At 44.7% G+C, this 25,061-nt stretch overlaps 2 protein-coding genes across 2 annotated transcripts in view; one reads left to right on the top strand and one right to left on the bottom strand.

Moving 5' to 3' along the window:
• KPNA3 (karyopherin subunit alpha 3) overlaps positions 1-4,373 on the top strand; it is a 48,483-nt gene extending 44,110 nt beyond the window's left edge. Inside the window, exon 17 of the mRNA XM_036382074.2 lies at positions 1,640-4,373. Coding sequence (XP_036237967.1) covers positions 1,640-1,738 — 99 coding nt within the window. The 3' untranslated portion in view covers positions 1,739-4,373. The remainder of the gene's footprint in view (positions 1-1,639) is intronic.
• Positions 4,374-15,261: 10,888 nt separating this feature from the next.
• On the bottom strand, positions 15,262-15,867 carry ARL11 (ADP ribosylation factor like GTPase 11). Its single transcript, XM_036380612.1, has one exon. The coding sequence runs from the start codon at positions 15,865-15,867 to the stop codon at positions 15,262-15,264; it is 606 nt and encodes a 201-aa protein (XP_036236505.1).
• Between the last annotated feature and the right edge of the window lie 9,194 nt (positions 15,868-25,061).

Raw genomic sequence — 25,061 nt, 5'->3', positions numbered from 1 at the left:
TCAATAATTTTCAATTCATGGGCCCATTATATGATTGGGAAGTTAGTCACCAGAGGTTAAGATTTGTGAGAAGTTCCCTATGCTTGTAGTGATTCTGTGAGTAGTGTCCTAGAGTCTCCGCAGAGACTCTAAAACTTCTGTGTCTAACTGAAAAGTGCAGTCTGGTTGATGTGGGTGGAAAATATCTCTGTTGAGGTTAGTACTCCCTTTTTTGCATTTACTTTTTACATTAATACAATTTAATCTATGCCTGATGGGCTGAATATGCCTGCTTTACTCAAGAGCAGGACTTTCCTTCAGATTCTTATGTTGTTACTATGTTTTCTGGAGCTTCTGACACTCAGATGTAGGAATTCCATAATTGCTCCAGGGAGACAAGAGATTGGTTATGGTAGCCTGATTGGCAGTGTTATGATGGACTCTCCAGGAGTGATCTTACCTTCTATCACTTCAGGAGCTTCTGTATTCTCATGAGACGTTGCTGGCTCCTTGATGTCCCTTCATTGCTAATCCCATCTGTTCCTTTGCTGAGCCCTGTAAAGTGCACTGCCTGTACTGTAGGACCAGCACTAACAGCTTCCTGACTTCAGTTTTGTGTGTTAAAGGCAGGTGAGCTTAGGTGGGGTTACTTTGTAGTATCCCTGCAGAAGGCAGAAGTGCTAATTTATCAAGACAAAAATGTTTTGTGAAACGTTCTGAAACCAGACTCAGTCTTCATGTGGGCATGGCGTGCAGATTGTTGTGGTCACAAAAGGCCTCAATCTCTTCCCCCTGCTTTAAACAGTGTCACCCAAAGTCAAGAGAAAGATTTTGGATGAGTCAGTTCTGATGTGTGCACTACTGCAAGGCCAGGTCTCTCAGATAGCTCTTCAGACCCCCGCATGCAAAGGCTCTTTCCTGCTTCAGAATGACACATGATCTCAAATGAGGCTCAGAGAGCAGTGCAGCTGGTGATTTGCAGGAGGATGGGTAGGGTTTGAAGTTGTGCATTTTGTTGCTACTGACCATGTTATTTGCTATTCCTTGAGGCTGTAAATACCAAATTCTAACAGCTCAGAGGAAGCTGGGTGAAGTTGGCTGCTGATGCCTTTCACTCTGTATCAATAGAGCAATGAATACTGTTGATGTAAAACCAACTTCAGATTTTGTGCTTATGAGACTGCTCTGAAATGAGTTCTAAATCCTTCAAATTCTGATAGGAGATACTAAGTCTATTAAGCTTTATAGAAGTATTTCTATCAGCTGCTGATAAAAATATATTTTCATGTTGAAAGAAAATGGGAGAACATACAAAACTAATTTTGGAATCCACAACTAGTTATTAGCCAGCTCCAGAAGTACTAAAAATTGGCACTGAAAATTAAACTGCATAGCTAAAATAGCAACTGCTTTGACCAAACAGCAGCACTGACCCTAAATTACCATAAAAATTTTCTGTTTCCCTAATGGTATTAGAACAGAGTTGATGTGTTGTTCTTTTTAAACATATTTGGAGAATTTAATTGGAAAAACAGATCTAATTTTACTGCGATAATACTTTAAAAAAAAAGAAAACATGAATGTTTGTGAATTTCTTCTCTGTGTACCCAGTGATGCAGGAAATCAGCCTCTCATGTGTTTCTGCTGTTGTGTTTTGTAGATTGATGAAGACCCCAGTCTCATTCCTGAAGCCACTCAAGGAGGTACTTACAACTTCGACCCAACGGCCAACCTTCAAACAAAAGAATTTAATTTCTAAGTTCAGAAAAAGTGCAGCTTCTGTTGTCCCACACCAGTACGAAGCACCACCAGATGGCTACCAAGTGAAGAAACAAAAGGCTCCAAGACACACATGCCTCTTCGTTTTGATGCTTCTAAAGCAAGCCATGTATTGGTCACTTTGCAGTTGCCAAACATCACTATCACATGGACTGTAAATGCATATGCATGATCTCTTAAACTATTTCAGAATTCTTTTTAACAGTCCCAACTACCTTTTTTTGCCTTTTTCCTGGTGCCACATGCTGACAACCGCAATCTGCAGTTTTGTTAAGAATATTCCATAGTGGTGGCACATTGGCTTTCCACGGAAAAGTAGCTTCTTTGGAAAATGGTGCGCTGTGGATCAAGACACTTTGGTATGATGCATACATTTTGGAAGACTTTACAGGGGCCCAATTTGCTCTGAGCCTCCATCATCGTCCTCCACAAACATATTTTCATAAACTTTATGTGGAAGAATAGATTCAAAAATGCAAGCCAAATGAATTTCATTGGTGAAACTGAAATAAAAGTAACTTATAGAAACACAACACTTGGCAATTGATTAAACACTTAAGTTTAAAAGAAACAAAAAAAACTACTTCAGCTATCAGTAATTGATGTGTGTTCATTAACTGCCTCAGAAACCAGGGTTGGAGAATGAACTGTAGATTTGGACTGGTAAAGCTTTTGCCATTATACCTAATTTTTGAGAACAGCGAGCCCTATTTGACCACTCACTTCAGCCTGTGTGTTCCTGCTGTTTTGAAGTAATCAAATGCTGTGCATGGTATTTTACCTGAGCTACAACCTGTTATGGACTTGAACTTCTGTTTAAGCTGAAAGCAAGAGTCCCAGACTGTAGAAAAAAATTCTGTCCAAAAATGTATTAGTTAAAAAGAATCTTGCTTTCAACTTTCAGTAGTCAATATCTTCTGTTTGAAATTGATAATTGGATATGGTTGATTTATATTGGGTTTAAACTGTGGAGCTTTCATGTTTACTGTAATTTAGTCTTAAACTATTTTTTACTTAGTAACCAGTGCTTATGATGATGTGGTTGGCAACAAACCAGCAACTACTTAGAAGCGTCATAAAAGCTTCATTCTTGGAGTATTGGAAGAATAATTCACAAGTTAGTCTCAAATCTTATTCATGTGATTAAAAACATACAAACTGGTTGATGTGTGAGGCTGTATTGAAGCTGCCGTTACTCAGCGTAAACCTGATGTGCAGCGCACATTAAATAACTTTCTATAGGGTATGTGAAGTCATTGCTTTTGGAAAATCGCCTGACCCAGTCACTCTCAAAGGGATTTTGGTATTGCTGGGGCAAAGATCGGTAATTTTGAAATTCTGTAAGCTATCACACAAACTGGTTTTGTTGCTGTTGTTTACTGGGTGTAATTTCCCAATGCATTGATGTGAAGGGATAGAAAAATCTAAACTAATTTAGTTATTGGATGTGGGTTGTATTTACTGTGATGAAGATAAGGACAGATGCCATCAGAGCTTTGTGGATCAGCTGTTTTTCCACTGATGAACAACACATAGCAGGTGTGCATTCATTAAATATATATCTGCCAAGGTGGAGCCACTTTAAAGAGTGAGTTGTCTTGTATCTCAGCTGGATACAAGCGTATGTTTAAACTGCAAGATTTTTACTTGCTAGATAATCTGTTTTAATATAGTGGTTTGGCCTCTGATTATTTATAGGTTTTATAAATTTTAGAATCAATTTCTCTTTAAGGTGGCTCAGATTTTTCAACTCTTGTGCACATAAAATTGAGTTGAAGTTCATTGTGCCTTTTTTCTTTTCCCAGAAGTTGAGTTGAAGCTTCATATGGTAACTGCATCCTATTCACACACTATAGTCTAAAATCTTGAAACTGTGTGGTGTTCGCTAAAAAACTAAACAATAAAAAGTCAAAGTTAGGTAAGGTCACAAAGTTTTTGTGAAATTAGAGTTCCAGCAGATGTTATTGTGAACAAATATTTCCCCCTTCTAATTCAGTCTAGTCTCCAATACACCATATAGACTGATGCATACCTGGTTCAGCCTACGCTCACTGTTGTTCTAGAGATGACATGCAAATTGATGATGAGACAACAGTTTCCCTCTCCTGTCAAGATTCGACCCTTTTCTTGCACTCAATGCATTACAATAAAAGTGAACATCGGAGAACTGGGTAAGGCAGGTGAAAGTGCCTGCTCAGTTCTTTCTGCTGTGACCTTATCAGCTTTTGATTGGGATTGCACCATTTCATAGTTAATAAAGGAAACAAAGTATATTGCTGCACTTTTACGTTTTCAGAACAGTGTTTAAAATTGCATTGTTTTTATTATTTTTTTAAACTATCAGTTAAAATAGACTAAAACGTTCTTTCAAAGAGGCATCTAAATGTGTTCCTAATTTTGTATATGGGCTTAGGTTTTGTAACCAATAAAAAGCTGCTATCAAATACTATAAAACATTCAAGAACTTATTTTGAAGGTTATGGAACTGCTTAGTCTTCATGGATTGACTTAGGGGTTTTTGTCTTTGACTAGATATTAGTTAGCAGAACTCCGCATCAAAGTTTGAAGTATGTTACAAGTATGAATAAAGCAAGCTAATGCAGTCATCTCTGAAACTTTGGATACGGAGTTTTATACTTTGTATGGAGATGTTTCCCAGGTGTGTACAGGGGGCTCTGGTAAGTGGGCTGCAGCTGTTCCATGTAATTATTGAAATAGTGACTTCAGTTCAAGGGCTTGAAGGAGGACCAAGAATGTCAAGGAACTTCCACAGTTGTCTTCTACCTCCAGAAACATCCTTTCAGGCTCCTGGTCCAAGGCTGATTGCTGGTTCATCATTAATTTAAGCTCAGGATGCTGCACAAGGGGAGCCCAGCTCCTGCCCGGTGTGGGCTGGGAGGGAGTGTGCACCAAAACTGGCCTTGGGCCCGACAGCCTTTCATGGCCAGTATCCCTCCCCCTGGCACAAGTGACCCCATTGGGGTGCTGCTTGGGAACAGCTTGGAAGTGTCAGAGACTTGCACTGTCCAACAGCCTCCTAATTAGTACAGTCCTGCTTTAATTACAGGACAGCACCAGTGGAAGGGGAGACCACTTGAAAGGTGCCTGTGACTGCAGCAGTGGCTTTGCCATCCTTTCTGTGTCAGTTGGCTGAGCCACCTGGAGAAGCCCCTGTCTCCATGGGTGGGAGATGGAGAAGAGCTTCCAGTGCTGTATTTAAGTCTTTGCAAATGTTCATCCATGGGGATATAAAGGAAAAAGATTTCATAAGAACCTAAGTCCCATTTCCAAAAGCTGTTTAATCCCTTTGGTTCCTTCGGCTTTCAGGTGACAAACTGACTTGTGTTGGGTTTTTGCAACCTGATAATCATCCTCTAGATCCTACCTGGAGGACTTGAAAGACTACACTGGAATAAATAATGCATTATTTTAAGACATGTCTTGTTTAGAAAGAGTAAAATGCAGATGATCCTAATGTTCCCCATACTTGTAAAAATACAGACACTTCCATATTGTTTGCTTGATCTGCTAAACAGAAATGAGTAAGAAGAGCCACTAACAGGTAGATGTTTCATTGATTTTTTTTAATCTCAGCTGGGGCCTACTTTGTTATTCGGCTCTTCTCTAATGCCCTCTAGATTCTGAATGTCATTCAAACTAGTCCTTTCCACCAAATGCAGTGTGTTGTGTTCCTTCTATTTTGTTGCATAAAATGTATTCCTTTTTGTGGCATAATTACACTTCTATTCAAACATATGTAGGACAACAAATTATGCCAAGCCATTAGGAAGCCCTTTTCAGGAAGAAAAGGATAAAAACCCAATCAGTAGAAAACTGAGGGCTCCAGCAGGCAAAGCCTTGGGAGATTTTGCTGCAGGGGTTTGTTATGATTGTCACTGTCACCTTGACAGCAGTGTGAGCTGGAGCTGCCTGAGATGCACAGGTTTGGTCTGCTTCAGGCTGGGACATTATTTGAGGCTGCTCAGGAAAACCTGCCCTGTGTCAAGATGCAGAGGTAGGAGCTAGAGCAGCTTTCTACTTCCCTGATCCCGGTTTGTGTGTGCACCATCCTGCCACAGAAACATGATGGGCAGGTCTGCTCCGTGCTGCTGCCTTGGCCTGGAGCTCTCCAGCTGCTGCTGCAGGCACATGAACAGCTTTGTGTGCAAATGCACTCATGATACAGCTTTCTTGAGCAGCAGCCCAGTTTGTAAAGGAACTTAAAAGCTGATTTTTTTCCAACCTTAGTTGTAAGGTTTTAATGTTGGAGAGATAGCTACCTTGTGTACCACACCTAAGAATGTTATAAGGTTATTCTTTTGTTTTAAAATGAAGGTTGGAGCCTTTAGGCTGCTGCCTTCATCTGTAGCAGTAGAATAAGTGAATGTCACCACACAACCTCAGAGGAAGAATGGCAAGTTCTGTGAAGGATTTAGGTACCCTGCAGGAAGACTCTTCCCTGGACGTGTTGGGGGAGCTGCAGGAGGAAGTTTGTTCTCCGTTTGCTCCATACACTAAATAGGCTCAGGGACACACAAAGGTGTGGAACATGGATGAACCATCCTCTTTCCTAAGTAGGGTCCTGTGGAAAACTGGTGGTTGGATTTTTTTAATGTGCTGAAATGAAGTGTAAGGGAGCTCATGTCTGCCTCTGCTATTTGCAGGCTGATCATCTTTAGTGGCTGTATTTGATTGTTTTTAATCCTGATTCATGGAGCCAGATGATCGCCCATACAAAATTGTTTGTACACAAAGAGGGAGGATGAAATTGAAGTATTTTGCCAGTAGGCTTCAGCAAGGTCAGTTGTAGGTTTGTGCAGAGGGATGCTCAGGGGAAGCTGCAGCTCTTGCCCTGAGATTAGACTCATCACTGTTCTATCTGTTTGATGCAGTTTGCAGCTGGTTTCCCCTACATTTTGTACTTTTATATCCCGGTAGAGCTCCCTGAAATCTGCATACTTCTGCATGTTATAACATTGAAATTATGGGATAAATTCCTTCTGTTCTTGCCATGATGATCCCAGCTTGCAGGAGGTCTGGCCCAGTAATTGTGACAGTGTTTATTTGACACTGGTCCTCTAGGAGTGGTTTGCCTGGTCATAGGTTTTGTCATGTTAAGCACAGAGGCACATCATCTCAGGAGGCGATGGGTGTAGAGGGAGAATTTGGACTTATCTAATTCTCATGTTTTAAATCACATATGTAGAAAAATGTGTTGCTTTATCAAAAGAAAAATGCTCTTTCAGTTGTTTCAGATCTCTCAGTCACTGCCTTTATCAGTTTGGAACAAATATAAAAATTTTTAGGAAAAAAGTGGCTAAACCTCCCACCTTTTTAATGTGTGTTTGTTTCAATTGCTGCTAAAATGTTGCATCTCACATGGAAAAATTTCTGTCCAAAAGGCTCATTTGTGAACATTAACAGGGAGCTGAATGTGCTGGATACTTAGCAATAATACTTCCAGTTCTGTAATATCAGTCTCAAATTCTCACATTTCAGGGCTCTGTGCTAAAATATTTAACTCCTTGGTGAGAAAAGGGCCCAGTCCAAGGGGAGTAATTACCAAGGTGGCACCTTGCTCCTGCAGCAGCAGCGTGTTCCTTTCTCCCTGCCATCGAACTGCTGGGGTTTTATGCAACCTCATTGTCAGCAGCATAGAGCCAAGAGTTTGCACTGAGCTTTGTGTGGCTATTGTTATCCAGGGAGGTGTTTTTGTGTGAAGTCAACCAGAGGTCTGTTCTTGAAATATTAATAACTGATGGAAAGGGAAAAAATCACTTCTTGTAAAGGTCACAGTTTTCTCTGTATTTGATATTTTAGTCAACATTTAAACTCCTGAATTTTTCTAGGAGTTTTACTCACCTCAGTTGTGTATTAGTTTAAATTTAATAGAAGAGAGACTTGGTCCCTAAACATGGGAAAGAAAATTTGCAAATGTGAATCCTGCATGTTCAGAAATGGAAGTTTACTGAGGTCCATTATTTCTCTTGATGTAACCTGGGGGCTGCTTCTTATGCTTCCAGCTGCAAGAATACAAAAAGTATTCCACAGGGCCTTTGTTTGCTCTTACCCCAGTCCCAGTCACCTACTCTAACAGAAGCACTGCAAGCACTAAAGTGTTTTCACTGAGGACATGGGGGCTCTCTTCTCCCCCTGTTGGGAGTCGTCAGACAGCAGGCTGCTGAACTGCTTCCATATTCCTGCCAACCTAAGAGAGTGCGAGAGCTGAAAGCGGTGGCAGAGAAGCAAAAGCTCCTTGCTAGGTGGGTGTCAGTGCCAGCTGCAGGCTCTGTGCCTGGGGACTGACTGACTGCCCAAGTCAGGCTGTCCCCCTCCATTACACCAGGGAAAGTTGGTGTGGACGTAATTTGTTTGCTCCTTACTCAGTGTGTAGTTGCTCAGGGTTATAAAACAGATGGCTGGAACTGAACCATTGACTTGAGGCTGCCTAGCTTTTGTTTTGCAGCTGAAATTTCCTGCACTGTCCCTGTTTTTTAGGGTTTGGGTGTTTGTTTTGGCAGGGGTTTTTTGTTTGCTTGTTTGGCGTTTTTTTAACAGCTGTATTATTTAGACTGCTATTCTATCATGGTTATAACACATAGTCTCAAAACTCACAGCAGGCATGTCATCTAAAGCTCTTTCCTGGGGTATTACCTTCAAGAAAATGGCAAGGAGATCCATGAAGTTCCAGCACCAAAGAGACTGAAATAATTCCATGAGCATGCAACTCCTGGGAGGAAGTTGGAAGGGACTGTGAGGTGCTCCTGCGTGGCCTAGACTGGGCAGTCGAGGGCTGCATTTCCACAGGCTGCTGGTCCAAGTGACACACAAGGGTAGGGCCAGCCAGAGCCAGCCCTGAGGGCACAGGAAGGCACAGCCTGTCAGAAGCCGTTCTGTGGCATTTTCAGCCTCTCTCTGTGGTTGAGGCCCGCATTTTTCCCAGGGAATTAATTTTCTAAGGATCTGTTTTCCTGCCTCTAGCAGCACTTGAGCTCCCATGCAGTGGTGGAGGCGGCCAATGGGGTCTTCAGCTCTGCCAGGGGAGGGTACAACAAGGTCATTTGTTACCTCTGCTGATGGTGCTGGGGGAACAGATAGCAATGTGAGTGGTTTTGTGGTGTGGAAGAAAGGTAGGGTGCAGAAAAGAACAAGTGGCATCTCATTGAAGTAAATCATGAGTGCTTCTTCCCAGGATGGAAATACAGGAGAATAAAGGTCTCCCCAAGGGAGAAAGCCTGGAGGAACCAAGGGGTCAAATCAGCACCTTCCTGCCAGGCTGAGGTGCCTGTATCACCCAAAGGCCTGGGGTTGCCTGCAGCCATCTCCAGCAGGACATGTCCCCCACCCTCCCAGTCATTCCCAGGCACTTTCTTTGCAGAGCTGCTTTTTCTCAGAAGCACGGCAGACACCATGCCCATTCTTCCCAGGGCAGCTCTGGAGACTCAGGATTATTTTCCCATGTCTGCAGTCCAAAACCTGCTCTTCCTGGCTGAGCTTCCCTTGCTTTGCTAGTGATGGGTCCACCCCACTGTGCAGAAATGGAGCATCGTCAGGAATGGTCTGTCATGTTTTGCCTCTGTATTGGCCTTCCCCAAGGATCAGGGAGAAGCTACATCTCCATCCTTGTGCCAGCTCCACCCTGAGGCACACTGTGCAGACACCTTACAGCTGGTGCAGTGCTGACCCCCTGCTCCAGCCCTGTACTGACCCAAACCTCAAGTCTCTGAAAATACTGCCTGTGTTGCAAGGTGGACTTTTAGCACTGAAGACTTTTAGTCTTCATTTACACCATTATTAAACAAAAGGACTACTGTTAAGTGCTGTCAAAAGCCAGAAAATCGTGAGGTGTAAATTTTGTGTCTTTATAAGCAGAACAGACTGTCCCCTGATCCCCCAGGAAATGAGGGTCACAACTCTCCTCCCAGCAGGTATTTTTCTTCCCCAGAAAACCACCAGTCTGGTCTTTCCAAAGTCCTTTCCCACCATTATCAAACCTCACATGGGCCCATGTGACTTTGTTGTCTTTGTGCAGGAACCAGTGGCTTTGTAACCCCACCACTGTTTGATTAAAAAGCAAATATTTCTCTTATGCCCAAGGCAAAGTGTTGCTGCAGAGCCACCGTTCACCAAGCAGGGATTTTTGTGCAAGTGGTTGTGGCCTGTTGGAAAAAAACCCTAATTGGCACATCCAAATGTGTTCAGCCAGCACAGGCCAAAAAACACCTAATAAAAATCTGAGGTGTAAGGGAGAATTAAAGAACAGTTTCTCAGCTCTAGGAGCTCCACAGAGATTGTTTGCTGTATCTCACAGCAGTTAGCAGACCAGACATTGATGGTGCTGGTCTGGCTTAAAGCATTAGAACTTTGGAGAGGAGGATTGTCCAGGTTGGGTTGGAGTAGGGGTTTGTGCTCTGGGCCACAGAGAGGCAGGTGGAGCACAGGCAGAGGGGGACACACTTGTCAGGTCTGGGTCACAGCAGTTGGTTAAATTATCTTTTTTTTCTTTTCCCTTTTGGCAGGAATTTTATGCAAGTCACACTGCGTGAAGTATAAGATGTGGGGATGATGCACTCCTGGCTATGGATGCATCCCTGAGTTCCTAACCCAAATCCCAGCCTTCACCTGGCATTTTTAACAATATCCAGATGGCAGGCTCAGGGCTTTGACTCAAGCAAATGCATCATGAAAAAAATCAAGTGTGGGAAAGCTTAGATGAAGGCCAGTTAATTAACCCTTTGAAGCCTGTGATGTATTGGACAGTAGTTTGTCATTTGTCTTAATCATTATTGCATGACTGGCTTTTAATACCATTTAGCACCAGTTCTGATTTTTTTAGAGATGGCATCACACGTGGTTTTGCTTCTTGCTTTTTGTTGGTAAATTACCTGTGCAGAATCTTTACAGGTGGCATTTCAGGGTTTCTTCAAGAGGAAGAAATTACTTTACAGCTGTTAGTTGTATGAAGCAAAAATTAAGACATTTCACTGCATTATACAGCCTGTCTCCTAACAAAAAAGGGGGATCAGAATTTTTTTTCCATATTGTATTTGAAAAGAAAGCTCTTCTTAGCCTTTAAAGAACTTCTTATTGACCTTTCTTCTCCTGAGCATTTTCCAGGTCTCTGGCTGCTGCCCAAACACTCTCCTCCCAGTGTTACATCCGGTCACAGATCCCTCTCATGCGCCCTGTGCCTGCCTGTTCCCTCTTGAAATACTTTTGGCCACTGTCCATGCCCTCACCATGCAGCCCTGGGATCTCATGGTTCCCCTCTGGTCTCAGGCCCTTCAGCAATACTGAAACCCATCAGGGAAGCTCCACCAGGAACTGCAGGACAAATGGCAAGTAGCTCCATCTGAAAATAAAGCAACAATGCCAGCAGCAGAAATCAGCTCCTGTGCAAGTAGAAACTGTTTTGTGTCATGGACTGGCTGGAAAATGGAAGTTGTGAAGAGAGCAGGGAAAAGGTGAGTCACCCTTCCTGAGCTGGTGAAGAGGGAAAGATGAATTGTCCTTCCTGGTTTTAATGTTGGTTGTTTGGGTTGTTTGGTTTTTGTTTTTTTTCTTTTCTCCCCAGTTTGCTGCTTTCCTGCTCTCTGGAGTAGGATGGAAAACTTCTTGATAAGAATTAAAAAATAAATCTGTGTTGGGGTCATACTCAGGAAACTGCTTTAAAACCACAGAAAAGTTGGTAAATCACTGAGGAATAAGCTATGTCCTTTTATCAAGAGTGTGAAAGAGCAGGGAAGTGTCTTGGTGTCCTTGAAAAAACAGCAAGGCATGGTGGTAACCCCCACTGCAGCAGTCCCTGCAAAACAGAGGAGGGATGGGAGGCCCAGGGCCTGGAATTGCTAACAGGGCTGGGCAGGGAGGCTGCTTGACAGCTCCAGGCAAGAGTAGATGATTGTATGGCTCACCTCAGTGGAGGGGTGGCTGGGAAGGTTAATGCACAACTATGGATTCTGGTTATGTCCCTGTAAATGTCAATGCACACCAGAGTGCATCCAGCAAAGTTTCTACAAAAGAATCTTGAGCAACCAGAGTGGGCTCTGGGAAAAATAACTTGAAGGATGTTTCAGATTTGTGAGGAACCTGAAGCAAAGTTCTAAGGATTTTTCTTTTACCTGCTATCCAGAGAGAAGCTATATTATTTTTAGAAATCAGTGCCAAGACTGTGACATCTATCACATGCTCAGGAAGAGGGAAACTAAGTTTGAGGGTGCTCTCCTGGCTGAAATCCATGAGGAGAGATGTTTTAGGGATTAATATCACTCCATGTGGCAGGGGCTCTCCTGCAGAATTGCCAGGAAAGAGGTAACAAACTTCCCTCCCTTGAGCTGGCTGCTTCCTGCAGACTGCCTTTGAACCAGGCAGGAGTTTTGACATGAAAACATTTAAGTGCTGTTGGGTGAGTGTCCAGCAAGCCTTTGATTAGAGCAGTGCTCATTAGACTGACTTGTTTCAGCAGCTGTCCAACACAGGAGAAAAGGGAAATCATTAGAAGTAAACTCTGTGTTTCTATTTCAAATATTATGACCCATCATTGCTCTGACAGTCTTTGAACAATGGCATAAATGGGCTGAGTAATGTGACCCAGCGTCCGGAAAAGCCTTATTCCAGAAAACAAGGAGGGTAAATCACATGATGCCCCATGAGATGGGGTGTTTTGACAAATTACTGCTTCAGGGGAAGTGAGAACAATTTCAGTAACTGGAATGTTGCTTCATCATTTCAGACCCTCGGGATTCCCCATTGCCCTTTCTTCCCCACCACCCACCTTGCTGTTTTCATTTTTAATTGGTGATGTCTGGCAAAGGCTGGTGCTTACCTCTATTTGCTGCCAGAAAAGCCTATTTTTTATCTTTTTAAGGAGCTTAGAAAACACTCAGAGGAAAATGGGAAGGTTTCAATGCCACATTTTACTACCAGCAGACAATCCTGTAGAATCCAATGCAGGCATCAAGGGCACTTAGTAAGACATCACCACAACAGCCTTTCAGTCTCTGTTGAACTCACCTTGATGCACAATTCTCTGTTTTGTGCCATGTGAGACACAAGACCAAAACACCAGCAAACTCAACTAGGACAATCGTTTTTTTTGGCATAGCAATGGAGTACAGAGCCTTTTATGGCCATTTTGGACACTAGCCTCTAGAACTTGTGTCCAAAATGGCTAACAGATGTGTTGGAGCCTTGGGTGCTAGAGATAAAAAATGACCACCTGCAACAAGCTGGAGGTAGATCAACCAGCTTATGTCACCTGCAAAGATCTGAAGACGTGATTTTGTCCTCCTCACCATGCACAGAGGTCATGGAATTAATTATATGGTTCAGTGCTATTTAAATACTCTCATAACTGTGCTTAGGCCACATTGTCACTGCAGCACTGTTTTATAGCATGTAGTAGTTCTACATCAATGCAGCTAAAGCAGTTGGAAGGATTCTTTTATTGAGACTTTCCTATAAATGTCGGATTCTGTTTCTTCGTGACTGTTTGAGCTCTCTATTCCAGCTGCTGCCTTCTATGAAGTGCAGCTAATAACAGCACCAGCAGCAGCTGGACAATTTATTCCTTAAAAACTGTAAAATGCTCTGGTATGAACAGAAGGGGGTTTTGCTGTATATTTCTCCTTGGTGTTTCTAGTCTGACTATTCTGTTCCTTGAAAGCAGCTGATTTCTGAATAGAAACAGAAATGGAAAATAGAAATAAAAATGTTGTATCCTATCCCTCCCCTTCCCCCATTCATCTCATAATGAAGCAGGGATTACTATAAAATATTTTAATTTTAACTCTGGACCACAGAATCTTGGATACACATTTTATAGGTTTTTCCAATGGTAGGTTGAGCAGGATTGGACAAAGACCATCACTACCACACAGTACAACCTGGCCCTGTTGTGAGCTGCACAGGTGTTTTCACTTGCCCTGAACACAGCTGAGTGTGGAGGGACCTTTGGTCACCAACCTGCCTGTGCCCAGAGGTGCCCATGGTCCCCAGCCAATGCATGTGGAGTGGTCTCATGCAGTTTCAAAAGTCTGAGAGACAGGGTTTGTCTTGGCTGCTCTGGCCACCATGAGGATATTTAGAGGTTGGCTGGCTATGGTGACATATTTCCAAGCATCTTAAAGTCAGGTCTGATTTCTTTATATTTAAACATAATCCAAGGAAAATGAGGGACCATTTCCATGAAATAATTCTTTGATAAAAATGATGAATGGAGAAAGAAAGAACCATTGCAAGAAATGCATAAATTAATATACACACTGCATTACACCATCAAATCCCAGCTTGCTTCCATGGCTTGAAGATTATTATGCCTGGAGATGCCACAATAAAACAAATTACTTGCTTGCCCATTTGATGTCCTGAGCTTACACTGCTCCCATCCAGCCATTCCTTTCAGTGCTTTCCTGCATTCCCAGCCAATGAACATGTGATCCATGCTGAGAGAGGAGCAGCATGGAGCACATCCAAGCTCCCCCCATGTGAGGATCATCCCGTCTGGATAAATGTATCTGGGCTGAGAGCTGCAGAATGAAGAAAACTTCTGTTCCTTGCACACCTCTCTGTTAAAATTCTTAGATGTTAAAAAGCATCCTTGCTGAACCTCTGGACACACAAGGACAGTGAATGAGTGGAACGTGGTGACAGTGGGACAAGCTGCAGCCAGAGATGAGAGTCCAAGAGATGTGGCCAAAACTGCTCCTTGATGGGAGTTTTGCTCAGAGATCCTCCTGGTGGGTTTTGGTGGTGAGGAGCTGGGTGTTTCAGATGTCAGGACCCAGGACATCCCTCTGGCTGTCCTGAGCAGCCAAGACCCCTGCCAGGGGTCTCAGAGACCCTGGCACAGAGCCCAAAATGCCTGTGGTTTTGATTATGACCTGTGGAGCAAGTTACCAACCTTAGATGAAGATCTGCAAGCCATGACAAATTAAGTAGAATGATAGTGAATTTATCACAAGGCGAAAAAGTAGACTTTGGGGTTTTTAGAACGGGGATTCAGGGGGCAAGATGGAGGAATCTGGGTGTGTCCAGCCTTTCTTCTTCTTCTTCTTGGCCTCCATCTTCTGCTGTGATGTTGGCACTTTTAGATTGGTTTAGAGTAGAAGCTCACTGTCTAAGATAGGTGATGGGTATTGGACAGTAATTGTAAATATTGTACACGTAGTTTTTAGTATAAAAGATAACACTGCCCTGGGAGCAGGCAGAGTGCCTAGACTGTCTTGCTGGATGGACCTCGGCAGGTCAGGAGAAAGAATTTTATAGATAAGGAACAATAAACAACCTTGAGACCGAGATCTGAAGAGCTCTGACTCCTTCTTCGACCCCCGGGCTGGGAAAAGAGAATTTCCAACGTATCTCGGGGTCACTCTGACCAGCGAGAGATCCCGACATCACCGAGTGTCCCAGCTGCAGCTCTGCTCCTTGTAGGGGTGCCTGGAGGCTGGAATCCCCAGTGACAAACCTGCTGGCAGCCGTGAGAGGGAGGGGTCCATGTGAAGGTCAGGTTTGCTCTGGAGCTCGCCTCCTTTCCACCAGCCCCGTGATGGGCTGCTCCTGGGACAGGGAGCTGTGCCCTGAGCCCCGCAGCAGCATTCCCAGGATGGCCAGCACTTCCTGCAGGCCCTGGCCAGTGTGGGCACTGCAGCCCCGGAGCATCCAGCGGTGCCTGGCCAGCCCCCCGAGCCGCAGCATCTCGCCCAGCTGGGCAGGAGCCAGCGCTCCCGGCACGTCCTGCTTGTTGGCCAGGAGCAGCACAGGGATGCCAGCCATGCCGGGGTGGCTCAGGGCCTCCTCCAGGGCTGCCATTGCTTCAGCCAGCCGGGCCGTGTCTGTGCTGTCAAGCACGAAGATGAGGGTGTTGATGTCCTCCAGGTAGTTCGGCCAGCTGGCCCGCAGGCTGTCTTGTCCCCCAACATCCCAGAGGGTGAAGGAAATACCACAGGGAGTTCTCAGAGACTCCACGTTGAATCCCACCGTGGGGCAGGTCTCCACAGCCTGGCCACTCTTCAGTTTGTACAGAAGGGTGGATTTGCCAGCGAAGTCGAGCCCCAGCATGATAACTCGAGCATCTCTTTTCCTCCAGCCTTTGGAGATCAGCTTCCCCATCAAGATACTGCCAGTGCGGGGGGAAATGCAGCCAAAACAAAATAGCAAGCAAGCGTATTTCCTCGGTGATGTCAGTCATTAGCAGAGGGCTCAGCCCTGTGTCTCCGAAAGAGCGCCGCAGGTTTGCTGAAGAAAGGTGCAGGCAGCCGGCTTTTGCTTCTCTCTGAAGCTCAGATGAGGTGAGAGCGAGTGTTTACGAGGTGTGCAGCAGAGCCAGGGAGTGATGTTCACATCAGCAGTTCCTACACCCCGGCTCTGCTGCTGCTCACTCCTTTTCATTCAGGACCCGAAGCGATTGGTGCGAAAGCGAGCTAACATTTTGCAGGAAGAGGTGGGGAGACCGTGCAGTAAGTTTCCTCCTCACCACATACATAAATAAATGAGCTTCTGTTCATTGGCTTGTCTAGGAGAAATCCACCCCCGACAGGACAGGACAAGGAGGAACCCGGGCTTCAGACCAGGGTTACTCCAGGAATTTGCTGAATCACAGCTCAAGGGTGGGGATTTAAAGCCTCTTGAGCAACAAGACGATTTTTCTGCCAGTCTTATGTTAAAAAGTACAAAACAAATCACTGTATCATCAGCTTTTACTACCTTTTGTGCCAATGGTAACAACAGCAATTTTAAAAAATGCACACAAGCATGTTTTTTTGAAGTCTTACGGAAATACAATGAGTCAAAATGCCATTCCTGGTGCAAAAATCCATAATATTCTTTACATCAAAGTATTTACAACATTTCAACTTTTTCAAGTGAAGCAAAGTTATGTGGCTGAGGGGGTACAAAAATCCCCTAAAAGAACAGAAAACTGTTTAACAAGACAGCACCCCTTGCACTTCACAAACCAGAGGCAAAAATGTGCTGCTGCAACAACTCCCAGCCTCGCTTGTGCAAGAGCAGCTGAAGGCAGCCATCAGAGTCACAGCAAAGCCAGTATTTAGTTCCCTTCTTTATTGGTTGGGTTTGGCTCCTAAGAGGCTGCTCAGAGGTGTGCAGAGGTCACCCCACAGCAGTAAGGCAGAGCTGCTCTGTAGCCACCTTTATTTGAGAAAGAAATGGGATTCACCCCTGCTTCCCTGGGCCCACAGGGGAATTTTTAACACATCTGTGGGAGATGCAGTTTCCTCAGCAATAATCTCCACATGACAGCTCCACGTCACAAGCATTGCTGGGGATGGAGTTCAGCACAGCATGTGGAAGGGACTGTCTGGTCAGCTGGTCACTGAGAGGCATATTTCTTCCTCTGGGGGCAAGATACTTCAGTTTTCCATCTTTTACAGAAAGGAAGATGCATGAGAAAAAAAAAAAGAACACAAGGAGTCCAGCCCACTTAGGCTGCATGGGATTGCAAGGGGTGCAAAACAGACCACGTTCTGCAAGATAACTCTGTGATAAATCTCTCTCCCATTGTTAACCTACAGAGCTGGATGGCACCAGAGCCTCCACAGGATTTATGCAACTTGTGCATGTGTAAGATGGGTTTTAACAACTGTGCAATACCAGGTTGGAAGGACCTCAAGGATTATCTGGTCCAACCAACCTTTCAAGGCAAAAGCATGGTCTAAAAGAAGCTCAGCACCCTCTCCAGCCAAATCTTAAGTGTCCCCAAGTGCTGGGGAACACACCACTTCCCTGGGGAGATTATTCCAATGGTGGATTGTTCTCATTGTGAAAAGTTATTCTCTTGTGTGCAATCAGAATCTCCCCAGGAGGAAATTGTACCCATAAGTGCTCATTTTTTCCATAGACTACTTGTAAAAAAGGGATTCTCTATCTTCTTTGTAACCACCCTGTGAATATTGGAACACAGTTATCAGGACTTTCATAAGCCTTCTTTCTCAAGATTCAACAATAAAATTGTGCAGTGTATGTTCACACATGATCTTTTCTAAAACCAGTCTGTAAGTGCAAAACTGGCAGAAAGCTCCCTGGATGTGGATAAGAAAAGAGAACTGTAATGCACAGTGGATTCTGGCCCTTCAGGGCATTGCTTGCACATCCTGAAGAGTGTATTGCTGGCTGAGGGTTATCCTCTTGTCCATGTTCTTCAGTTTTTAAAATAAATCCTTGATCTGCTTGTTCACCATTTTGGAATAACCTTCCAATATTTCATTCTCCTTTAAGATCAGTATAGTTGGTATTTTTAGACATAACAGTGGGTCAAGTGAATTGTGTCTTGATCTTTTCATGTTTCTCCTGCCTTTGCTGCTGCTTATCCTCTCTGAGACTTGGCAGGCAGTGGTGGCACACATCTGACCAGACATTCGTAGTACCATAATTTTTTTCAAGTAAATTAAAATGCAGGTACGGGAAGCAGGGGTGGAGACTCTACCATTCAGTGAATAATTGAGCATTTGAAATATGATGTGATGGAGTCTTTGATTGCATCACTCCCTCACATGCTACAGAAGAAGGCTGCTTCCAAAAAAAACCCAAACAAACAAACAAACAAACAAACAAACAAAAAAACACCAACCCCCCCCCCCAAAAAAAAAAAAAAAAAGAAAGGAAAAGGGAAAGAGGAAAAAGGGAAATGAAAAAGAAGAAATAAAGCCAGAATAAAGGATGCAACTAAGCACAGTTTTACCGATGATTCAGTAAAATTCTGAAAACTCTTCAGGTTTTCTAAGGCACAGAATACAGTAATTCATGGGCAAATAGAGGAAACTCTATGTTCATTTTCTTTTTTTTTACATGCTTATACCCTATGTATTGAACCTATTTTCTTTCTTCCTGACAATTATTCCAAATACAGGGTGCAAACTGTGCCTACAGAGCCTGTTCCGCCCACAGCTATGTTACAAAAGCATAGCATTTCCAATAAATAATACATAGGAGCAATTACAAGTCTGTTTAAGAAAGAATGAAAGAAAAGAAAGTAAAAGCATACAAGATGAGTTCTGAGTGCATCTATTGCTGGAACAGAAAGGCCAGGTACTAAATAATTCAGACATTGTGTTCAGAGACAAGGACAGCCCCTATTCAAGCTGTGTCTTCTGTGGACAGAATAAATGTTCTTTTCTTGTGTGTCATATCCCTGAATTCTCAGAAGCAATGCTAATTCCATTTATAGTTTCACAGAATTTCAGTCAATTTATTTGTTTGCTGATTTTTAGGCATGCATTTCTCCACTTCCTAGATATTCATCCCCCAAAAAAGCAATAATCAGTACTAGCAATACAGGAGAGAATATGCCCTCCTTCCCATGCCCCAAAGATTCCAGTTACAGGGATTTTGTCCTGATCACTATATTAACTCACATTTGTTCCAACCTGTGCCACCTCTTTGGAAGGCAGCTCCAGGGAGACAACCCTTCACAGAGACAGGAATAGCAGCTGTAGTTCTGGTCCTTGTTGTGAGTGTGCATCCAGATGGCATCTGCTTGGAACAACAATCACATCTCAGTCCAGCAAAGGCAGAGTGTGCTTCCCCATCCAATTGTGCTTGTGTCCCTGAGAAAGGCCACCAAAACCGCCATGCACCCAGCCCTGCCTGTGTTTCCTGCAGGATCTCCTCATTAGATCATACATGGCAAGACTACCAAGGAGGGCAAGTTCAGAGCAGGAGCTGGTGAGAAAGCCCTCTGGGAGCTGAAGGAAGCCCTGGACACCGGTGGATGTCTTGACCTGCAGAGCCCCCTGTCCACTGCTGGCAGTCACCTTGAAGGGGACTTCTCTGTGTTTGGCCTGTGAGAGTTCCTTGTGCACCTGTTGGGATCAGTGGATTTGACCTAGCCAGGGCCCCAGGCTAAAACCACAGCAAAGCCAAATGCAATGGTTCAGACTTCAGAGAAGTTTGGCCTTTTTCTTCCCTGCATCCTGCTCCATTCCCCTTGCTCTGCCCCCGATATCTGGTGTGCCCGCAGGAAACTCCCTCCTGCTAACAGATCGTGCCAGTTCACTTGGCACCTGCCCAGGAAGCTGCCTGTTCCATCAGGGTCAGTGGGTGGCTGTGAGAGCTGGCAGCTGAAGGCAAGCTGCTTCCTCCTGAGACAAATTCCCAGAGGCTTGAAACATGGCTTAGCATAGTCTGAAAGTTACACAAGAGAGCCACAGGCTACGACATGCCCCAGAAAAGCCTGCCTGCAGTGATGTCTCTTGACAAGATGTGATCGCTTGAAGTTGAATCAACACCCTGAAGTTCAGAATGACAAGACTCACACAACAAAAGACACAGCAGATGTTAAGCACTTGTCCTTCAAGTGCCCATCAAGGACTGTGAGAGGTGTTGGTATCTCCAGGGCACTCCTGCTGGGGTTGGAAATAGGGCATTGTTGTCCATCTCATCCTGTGGTCCTTGTTTTCTCCTCATTTCCTGGGACAAGTATTTGGTGAAGGGAAATGGGTTTTGGTAGCATAACTGGTAGCAGATAGGCTATCAGCTTCATGCTTTCCAAAGTTAACTCCTTCCAGTAGGAAATTACTCTAGCTGGAAAGCACAAAACCTCACCTGCTACACCCTTGTCACAGTTCCCAGGAGGTCCTTGTCTCTTGTCAGTCCCCACCTGTCTGGCCTGCTGGGACTCACCCCTGTGCTGGAGGATGGCAGCCACTAGGACACAAACGTGCCCACGGGTGTGAGATCCTGCTCAACACAGCTGCCTGATGGCCAGGGCTGGTGGTGCCCCTGCGTGTGCCCCAAGCCTGCCTGCTCCCTGGCTGGGGACAGAGGGACAGGTCCTGACCATCAGACCCTGCCTTAACTCCCTGGCAACAAGGTGAATGTGGAGAATTACGACACAGAGCAAAGAATTTTTTCCCTCATGTTCTCATCCCTTAGCTGGCAGGTGCTGCAACAGCAGGACAACATGGAAAGGAAAATTATTTGCCTTGCTATGATTTCTGTTTGAATTAAGTATGTCCTTTGTATATGACTGTAGAATATTGCTCTAGTCTCTGAAATTATAATTTCCAAAGCTGTTTGGAATTTTATCAGGATGCAGAATTTTATCAGTCCTCTAGAGAGGACTCTCTAGACAAACTCATTCAAGTGCTACCCAAACTGTTTTAGTTTTTCCCCATAAAGTGGCAGTGCTCTGTATTCTTTTATGTCACTGAAACTCTCATTCCAGGTCCTTCTTTCTATGTCTTAAATTCACAGATCTCTTCCTCCTTGACCCCTAACATCTTAGCTTTGTCTCCTCATGACAACTTAAAACTAAGCTTCTTTGGCACCCTTACCTATCCTGACACTATCATTCCCTTTCCTGATGCTATTCATTAACTCTTCTTCTTCCAGTCGGTCTCTATCCCAGCTTAGGTCATACACTCATCTATGCCACATACTGCACACAAGCCATTTTCACCTTCAAAACTAATTAAAATACAGCTCTATTGTGAGAGGCCTTAAGCTCAATTCTTTATTATTATTAATGTTTCTAGTTGAAGAGGAAAAAAAGAGCAAAAAATGTGTATGCTTACAAAAACATCAGTGTTACATGTGCCAAAAAAAGGCTCCTGTATCCTAGTATTTGCTTCTCCCTCTGTTGAATGTAAAAGCCAGGAAGCAAGGACTGGATTCCTGGGGCTTTTTTTTTAGTATTCCTTTGGTTTCTATTGAGAGGAAGCCCTAAAGAGACTATCTAATGATGCTTAACCCTACTCCCCACTTGCATTAAATATAATATAGGTAATATCTTACCTGTTACTTCTATGGGAAGTAAAATTTTACACTTTGAAGGTATGCTGACGAAATTCATCTCTCCAGATTAGTCTGGAGGAAATCCTGCTTTGCAATACACAAATTCAGTTCCCTTTAAGGTGGCCTTCCCTTGTTTCAGTTCCAGAGAAAGAAAATGGGATTAAAATGACAGTGCAGGCATGGACCTGAAAACGTATTTTGTGCAACTTGACAGGCTCCAGAGCCACAGCAGTCTCACTTTCAGTGCTCCTAGATTCAGGAGGTTTGGATGCAAAGTCTTGTTTAATTGTTTGTTTTTAATATTTGTCTTAGCTTACCTGTTTAGGACATTTTATACCAATAAAGAATTTTACTGAAAAGATACTGGAAATTATCAACAAAAAAAAAAAAAGCTATAAACTGTTCTTTACATTTCTATTTGGTAAAATGGAAGAAAGTGAGAAAAACCCATGAAATTTCACAAGTTGCATTTTATCTGTCTGGCCACAGAGTGTCAATGTTTTCCCACACATTTCTCAATGGAGAGCCTCCCTCCTGCGGAACCAGCTGCTGTACGGGTTTTGCTGAACAGCAGCTGTAGGTTTGTTTTGTGTGCCACAGGAAGCTGATGGTGAGCACTGCAGAACAGAACTGGAGTGAGATGTCAGCTCCATGCAGGTCACATTTAGCTCCAGATTGTTTTCACATCAGATTTAGCTGGCATTATATCCTAGGACTCCACAGTCTGAGTGAAAACCTAAGTGAAAAACCTACCGATGGCAAAAAATGATGCTTAATGAGGAGAAAAACAAGAAACACTTTGAAGAACTTTCTTCCTTTAATATCTTGTAACAGGTCACTGGCAGTTGCCATCACAACTCATCATTGTTTGTGAAGCTTCACAGAGCTGCAGACACAGAACAAGCATTTAAATCCACAATTAACAAGATCATAAATTCCTGTAAACTCGGGTTTATCTACGACTGTGCACACCTTTGTGATCTCCAGGTTTGACACCACATCATTAGGAATGGAATTACAAAATCCGGTTTTGGGGTATAATTCCATGCCAAGCTATTCTCCATTTTGAATTTCTAGTGTCCCCACTTCGGTCACTTGAGGAAAGCTCTTCTCAGTCACCTGCTACTGCTACCAAGAGATGCAAACTGAGGCTGTTGGTGTCAGAGAGAGGGATCAGCACCAGATCACCACCGAGGCCAGCAACACACATTACCTGTGTGGTGTCTTGGGAAACAATTCCTTTTGTTCTACAAAACTTGTCCCTGGATAGCATTGCTTTGCCTGGCTGGCCTATTTAATGTTTTCATAACTCTTCCAGTCGGTCATAACTTTTCCAAGACGGATATCAGGTTTCATAACCCTTTTCCTTGTAGAAAAGAAATGCTAGAGGAAGGTTGCTTTTTGTTGTTGCTGGCTTTTGCAAAAAGCCATACTGAGAGAAAAAGAACTGGAACTAGTTATTTGCAAGATAATAAAATTATTTTGCTGCACACAGAGCACTTCTGTAGCTGTTTCAGCTGCTCGTAAAGCCCACACACAATATGAACTGCCTGCAACTGCTGTTTAAGAACTTATTGCATGATAAAATTAGTGTGAAAACTGACTAGTGATAACTAATAAGAAGAAAAATAAACCCATGTGAATAAAAAAAACCCCTGACTTGGAGCTTGTGTTCTGGGCTTGTTAAAACAACTGAGTTTCTGCATATGGTAACTAAGCAGGGCTGTCCTGCAGAACTAAAATCAGTTTTGTTTATGCAGCTCCACCTTTGCACCATTTCCCAGCAATGTCAGGAAAGGCAGCTGCTCTTGACTCCTTTGCGAAGCCACAAACACAAGCTGAAAACAAATGCTGTGTATGTTCCCTTTCTGCCCCCCACAGAGGCACTGATGACACTTTTCCATGTATCTTATTTATGCCTTTTCTTTCTGTTGCTACAGAATTCCCACAATGTATTCAGCAGTATTTTCCTGATGCTGGCAGTGCAGCAAGCAGCAACTTGGCAGGAAAATGCTCTTTCTACCCGGGACCTACCACTGTGCTTTCCTTGCCTCGTATTCCAGAGCAGAATTTCTCCAGCATCACTGATTCCCTCTCAGAGCAACCCATGCACACTTGATCCCTGGGTTACTAAAATTGATTTTTCTTTCTTTTTTCTTTTCTCTCTTCTCTTCTCTTTTCTTTCCTTTCCTTTCCTCTTTTCCCTTTCCTTACAATTTCTTCTTTGAACTTAGCTTTTTCTTAAATTGACCACCCTCAAAAAGAGATTGATACCTCCAGTGGGCTTGACCTTACTGCTTTATGTTTCAGATCCATCAGCTGTCCACTCCCTGCAACCCCCAGCTGCCTTCTGACCCACTGTCAGGAAAAAAAAAAAAAAAAAAAAAAAAAGTTAATTTTGAGAAAGAAAGAAGCCATTTCCGGGTAACAACTTTGTGCTAACAAAAGACTTCTCTTGGGAATGCCGGTTTCCAATCTTTCCTTTCCTGGATCCTGCCTACTTGATGCGCAGGTGTTGGAACAGTGAAGGACAAGACTGTCAATGCTAAGGCCTAGCAGGGGTTTATCAGCTGCCTACATACTTTTGAATGAAGAGAAGTCGCTGAGTGACTGTGTCAGCAGACCCTTAGCCCTGTCTCTGGGACCCACCTGGACTGAGGCCTTACTGGCCCCAGGCTGCAGCAGAGCCAGCAGCGATCCAGCCCCAGGCGGGCTCTGCTCCCCGGCCGGGGAGGGAGCCTGGGCCGAGCCGCGGAGGATGCGGGGCAGACAGGGCCATCAGCTCAGGAAGGGCAGCACTCTGAGGGGCTGCAGGGGCTCCGGAGAAGGACAGCGGAGGTGGGGAAGGGTTTGGAGCAAGGCCTTACGAAGAGGGTCTGAGGCAGTTTGGACTTGAGGGGATCGCTCAGCCTGGAGAAAAGGCGGCTCGGGGAGGGGGAGCCTCATCGATCCCTGCGGCTCCCTGACAGGAGAGTGGAGCCAGGTGGGGGTCGGCCTCTTCTCCCAGGTAATTGAGCGGCAGGACAAAGCCTCAAGCTGTGCCAGGGAATTTCTTCTCAGAAAATGACTGGGCATTGGAATGGGCTGCCCTAGGAGGTGGCAGAGTCACCGTCCCTGGCGGTGCGTAAGGAAAGGCTGCGCATGGCATTCAATGCCGTGGCCTGGTTGACACGGTGGCGTTCGGCGGGAGGTTGGACTCGGGATGATGCCAGGGTGATTTCCAGCCTCCCTGTCCCTGTCCCTGTCCCTGTCCCCGCCACCCGCGCTGCGCTGCGCTCCGCTCCGCTCCGCCCCACGCCGGGCCGGGCCGGGCTGGGCTGGGCTGGGCTGAGCGGACCAGGGGCCGCGTCACGCGCCCGGCGCACCCGCGGCGCCCAATGGGGAGCGAGGAGCCGCCCACGTGACGGAGCGCGCGCGAACGATCAATAGGGAGGGGGGCTCCTCCCCCCCCAGCCCCGCGCTCCCTCGTCCCTCCGGCGAGTCACGTGATGCGGCGCAACTCTGCCCCCCCCGCTCCCCTCCCGCCCTGGTCACGTGCGCTGGCGCCGGCGGCG

This window comes from Molothrus ater, chromosome 2, assembly GCF_012460135.2.
Source record: "Molothrus ater isolate BHLD 08-10-18 breed brown headed cowbird chromosome 2, BPBGC_Mater_1.1, whole genome shotgun sequence".
Classification (NCBI taxonomy): Eukaryota; Metazoa; Chordata; class Aves; order Passeriformes; family Icteridae; genus Molothrus; species Molothrus ater.
This window is presented reverse-complemented; position numbering and strand designations above follow the sequence as displayed.

Coding starts and splice junctions, on each gene's coding strand:
- ARL11 (XM_036380612.1), bottom strand. CDS start 15,867: ATGGGGAAGCTGATCTCCAAAGGCTGGAGGAAAAGAGATGCTCGAGTT.